Source organism: Taudactylus pleione, unplaced genomic scaffold, assembly GCF_031769625.1.
Source record: "Taudactylus pleione unplaced genomic scaffold, aTauple2 ptg000169l, whole genome shotgun sequence".
NCBI lineage: Eukaryota > Metazoa > Chordata > Amphibia > Anura > Myobatrachidae > Taudactylus > Taudactylus pleione.
Genome location: NW_028284571.1, coordinates 2,249,127 through 2,253,872, shown reverse-complemented (window position 1 = coordinate 2,253,872; position 4,746 = coordinate 2,249,127). Strand labels below are relative to the sequence as shown.

The window sequence follows — 4,746 nt, the reverse complement described above, 5'->3', positions numbered from 1 at the left end:
TGAGGCAGCGAGACCATTAACGGTCGCGGCTGCCTCTTCAGCCACCCGCGGCGCGCGCCTGTCTGCAGCGCGCGCAGGATCCCGCCCTCTGCCAGCCGCGGTGGCTGCGCATGGTTCTGGTCACCACCCGTCGTCTCCCTCTCCTTCCAGCCTGCAAGCGTGGCTGGCGAGGGGAGCGGCGGGTGTTACAGGCACTCCCCGGTCGCAGGCAAGCATTGCCAGTGACGGGGTAGACTCTCACTCGGCTCCGCCGATAAGCCCCGCCCACCAGGGCGCGGGCGCCATTTTGATGAGTGAGGAGGTTTTAACCTCTTCATGTTCCCCCCCCCACGGCTCTATGAGCTGGGGGGCTGAGTGCACTTTCTGGTAGTAGTGGGCATTCCTCTCCCAGGGGCCAGTTAGGGGATCAGATAGGTAGTGGTCAGGCTTCACCGGCTGCAGGCTCACTCCGCAGGCTGGTTAACCCTTTTGGTGGGACACAGATCCCTAACATTGTCCCACCTATGAGGCCTTCTCCACTAGCTTCAGTGGGCAATCAAGGTGGGATGCAGGCATTAACTTCAGCCCAAGGGGGGATGCCTGTGCAGGGTTTCTACTGGCCCCCTTATTTTTATCCAGGTTTGGGGCATCAGCCAATACAGCCTCAATTTACAGGGCCCATGCAACAGTTGTGCCCCCCTCAATTCATGCAAGGAGCCGGTCAATTTCATCAAAATTATGTTGCGGCTCCTTTGCAATTTAATCCATATGCACAGCAGGTAATTTACATGCATGGGCAACAGGGTAGTCAGCAGCAGAGGTTGCAACCTCCCCTTCCTCTTGCTCCCCCGCCAGCTTTACCCCCCATTCCTAGGCAGGCACCACCAGCGCAGCCCCCCGTTTCTGCATCACCTCGGATTATGTCAGTACCATTAGTTGATACAAATGTTTTAGATGTTATAGACTCTAATACTGCTGTCTTGAGTTCGCAGGCTCCTTCTCTTCATTCAGCACTAGCGGTGTCGGCATCGACCTCTACGGGCGCTGAGGATCAGTTATCGGCATGTCAAAGTGCGGTGGGCGAGTCGTGCAACAAGGATCAGGCCTCTTCATCTGTGGTCGAGTCGCTGGCCCCTTCCACATCGGGAGCAGGTGAGAAAAATATTATGCCCAATGTTAGCGCTTTGTTGTCGCGATCGGAGGAATCTTCTGATTCATCCAGCTCCGCAGAAAAACCACGCAAGCTGATGAAGTATTTCGTGCAGCAGTTGAAGGGAAAAGGCAAGACCCCTAAAAGGGCAGGTAGCGTAGCCAGTTCTGCTCCGGATGCGTCGGGTGATGCGGTCCATTGCTCAAATACAGCGATATTAAGGGGGGTTAGGTCTAAAGTTAGAGAGAGGATTAGAAAGGGTCGTTATGTGGATATGTTTTCAATAACCCACGATGCTAAAAAAGCTTTAGACTTAGCTAAGGCTGGGGATCCAGCAGCGGAGGAGGCTAGAAGGAGTTACCAGAATTGGCTTTCTGGTGTTTATGTTTTTGCGGCCTGTTACATAGAAACTCGGCCAGCAGAGTGCTTAAATATATTAAAATATCTGCATTTAGTATGGGGCATGTATGTTTCCGCCAGGGTCAATGTATGGAGGCAGTATGACGAGCTCTTTAGGAAGAAGCAAGATGGCCAGAAAATTTGTAATTTTGGTTTTAAGGATGTTGAAGTGTGGTTGGAGGTCACGCAGCATACGCGACCTACTAACGAGGCTCCAGTGGGGCTTAAACAGCCCTTTGTGTCACGACCAGGTTTCAATACTGCGGGTAGAGGGAAGTGCTATGCATTTAACAACTCGCAGTGCACTAGGGGGACAAGCTGTCGTTACAGGCATGTCTGGATCCTCTGCGGGGGTAATCACCCGTCAAAGGAATGCAGTCGCCCAGGTGCAGGGGGGAAGGGAGAACAGCGTCCTAACCCTAAGTAAAGCTGTGTCGCCAATTAATGTCAGAGTTTTAGAGCGTTGGGCGAATCGTTATCCTCTTAAGGAGGAAGCGAAATTTTTAATCCAAGGTTTTAAGGAAGGTTTTAGGCTGCCGTTAGTTCGTCCAGTTTTAGTAGTGGCTAAAAGGAACTTGAAATCAGCTAGGGACTTTCCAGACATGTTAGCAGAAAAGATTAACTTAGAGGTTAGTTTGGGTAGGATGTGTGGCCCTTTCACCCTACCTCCAATCTATAATCTTTGTATCTCACCTCTTGGAATCGTGCCAAAAAAGGAACCTGGGAAATTCAGGTTAATTCAACACCTGTCTTACCCGAGAAGGTGGTTCGGTGAATGACGCTTTAGATGCAGCGGATTGCAGTGTCACTTACCAGTCATTCGAGGATGCCCTTAGTATAGTGCAGGGTTTTGGGAAGGGGGCTTTGTTAGCCAAAATAGATATTGAGTCTGCATTTAGGTTGCTTCCCCTTCATCCGGATTCCTTTCGTTATATGGGTTTTAAAGTGGGCGGTTTATTCTATGTAGACAAATGTTTACCTATGGGCTGCTCGATTTCATGTTCCTTTTTTGAATGTTTTAGTTCCTTTTTACAGTGGTGTATTCAGGCTGGTACAAATCAGGCAGGTGTCATGCATTACTTGGATGATTTTTTGTTAGTAGGTCCGGGTTATAGTGATGTGTGCGCTGAACTTCTCTTTTCGGTGCAAGCTTTTTTCTCGGTCTTGGGAGTACCCATAGCTGAGAAAAAGACGGAAGGGCCGATTACCAGATTGTCTTATCTGGGTATTGAGGTCGATACTGATTTGGGCCTCTGCAGATTGCCAGCTGATAAGGTGAAAAAACTTAATGATTTGTTGTTCGGTTTAGTTTCAGTTAAAAAAGTTTCTTTAAAGCAGCTGCAATCTTTGCTAGGTTTACTTAACTTCACGTGTAGAGTCATCACAATGGGTAAGGTTTTTTGCAGGAGGTTAGAGCGAGGTGTTAAAAAGGCCCATTACATGATTCGCTTGTCTGAAGAAATGAAAGATGACTTTAAGTTTTGGTTAAAATTTTTACGTGAATTTAATGGGATAAGAATTTGGTTGCTGCCGCCAGTATCTAATAATGATTTGCAGCTTTATATGGATGCGTCAGGTTCTATAGCTTTTGGAGCTTTCCTTGAGGGAGAATGGTGCGTGGAAGCTTGGCCAGAATCGTGGCACACTGAGGGCTTGACAGGTAATTTACTCCTGCTGGAACTTTTTCCCATTGTAGTGGCGCTGGAGATTTGGGCATTAAAGCTTAGTAATCGTAGAATCGTATTTTGGTGTGATAACCTAGGAGCAGTGCAGGCCATCAATAATCAGAGGTCAGTTTGCCAGCAAGTAATAAGGCTTCTTAGGCATTTGATTTTTGTTTGTCTGTCTATGAATATTGAATTTACAGCTAAGCATGTTCCTGGAGTTGAAAATGAGATTGCGGATGCATTATCTCGTTTTCAATGGGAGAGATTTAGAGCGCTCGCACCTTCTGCAGCGGTTCATGGTTCATCTTGTCCTGATTGTGTTTGGCAGATCATAAGGCCGGCATTATAGGACTTGCTTTAAAAGCACTGGCTCCTGGTACTTTGAGATCCTACTCTGCGGCCTGGAGCGAGTGGCAGGCGTTCATTTCTGGCGCAGAAGAGGGTAAGAGTGTTCAGGATTTGATGTTAGAGTTTGTCTGGCGCTGGCATGAGAGCGGCCGTTCAAAGTCATCCATGTCGAGCGCATTAGCAGGAATTTCATATTTTGCTCGCTTAAATGGTTTGGTGGACCCCACCAAGTCTTTTGTAATCTCTAAAGCATTAAAGGGTTGGGCAAAGGAAAAATTGAAGACGAGTGATTCTCGTAGGCCTATTGACATGGGAATGCTAAAGGACTTGGTGGTGGCTGTATCGGGTATAGCAAAAGATGATTTTGAGGCTTGTTTGTTTAGTTTAGCTTTTGCATTAGCATTTTTTGGGGCGTTAAGGGTTGGGGAGTTAACAGCTGTTAATAAGAAATCCGTTACTTCAGGTATTATGTTAGTCAATGTGATAATTAAACCAGAATTGCTTCTTATTAAAATACAGAGGTCAAAGACAGATCAATTAGGAAGGGGGCGTTGGATCTCTGTCCCGTCGCATCCGGAGCCGAGCATATGCCCGGTAGTGTTGGCTAATAGATACAACCAGCGCAGGCCTAAGGGAGGGGTACAATGGTTAGCACATGCGGATCTTTCCCCGCTTTCGAAGTTTCAGTTTACGAGTGTTTTTAGTGATTGCCTTGTGGCTCTGGGTTTGCCAGTTGAGCTATATGGCACTCATTCATTCAGAATAGGGGCAGCAACCTGCGCGGCAGAGTCAGGCTGCTCTGCTGAGTTGATAAAGCGCTTGGGAAGGTGGAAGTCTTCTGCATTTAAAAGCTATATAAGAAGCGATAAGCTACAAAAGTAATTGCGCTCCCTGCGAGTTTGTTATTTGGGAAACTCGGGACCTTATGTCACCCGCCGCTAGGGGGGATTTGGAGTTCTTTTCACCTTTGCCCTCAAAAGTAAAAAGAGGTTTGGTGTTGTTCACCTCCATCTGGGTCACCCAATTTAACTCAGTTGTCCCCTGCCTTGGTTATCAATGAATTTCAGTTATGCTTTGTTATATACTTCACACTTACAGGTTTTTTGGGAAGAGATTGTCGGGTGTGGATTGTAGGACACTCTTTTGTTTTCTGGGCAAGTAGACACCCTTGTGCCAGGTCAGGTCCTTGCGGAATCCGCTGGA

General features: G+C 47.6%; 1 protein-coding gene across 1 annotated transcript; it reads left to right on the top strand.

The window, feature by feature from the left end:
* The first annotated feature begins 899 nt into the window (after positions 1 to 899).
* Positions 900 to 4,425, top strand: LOC148521371 (uncharacterized). Its single transcript, XM_088475292.1, has 2 exons — positions 900 to 1,794; positions 3,518 to 4,425. Exons 1-2 carry the CDS (start codon positions 900 to 902, stop codon positions 4,423 to 4,425), a joined length of 1,803 nt encoding a protein of 600 aa, XP_088331418.1.
* The last annotated feature ends 321 nt before the right edge of the window (positions 4,426 to 4,746 follow it).

Coding starts and splice junctions, on each gene's coding strand:
- LOC148521371 (XM_088475292.1), top strand. CDS start 900: ATGTCAGTACCATTAGTTGATACAAATGTTTTAGATGTTATAGACTCT. Junction 1,795..3,517: donor ACCAGGTTTCAATACTGCGG/GTAGAGGGAAGT, acceptor CCTGATTGTGTT/TGGCAGATCATAAGGCCGGC.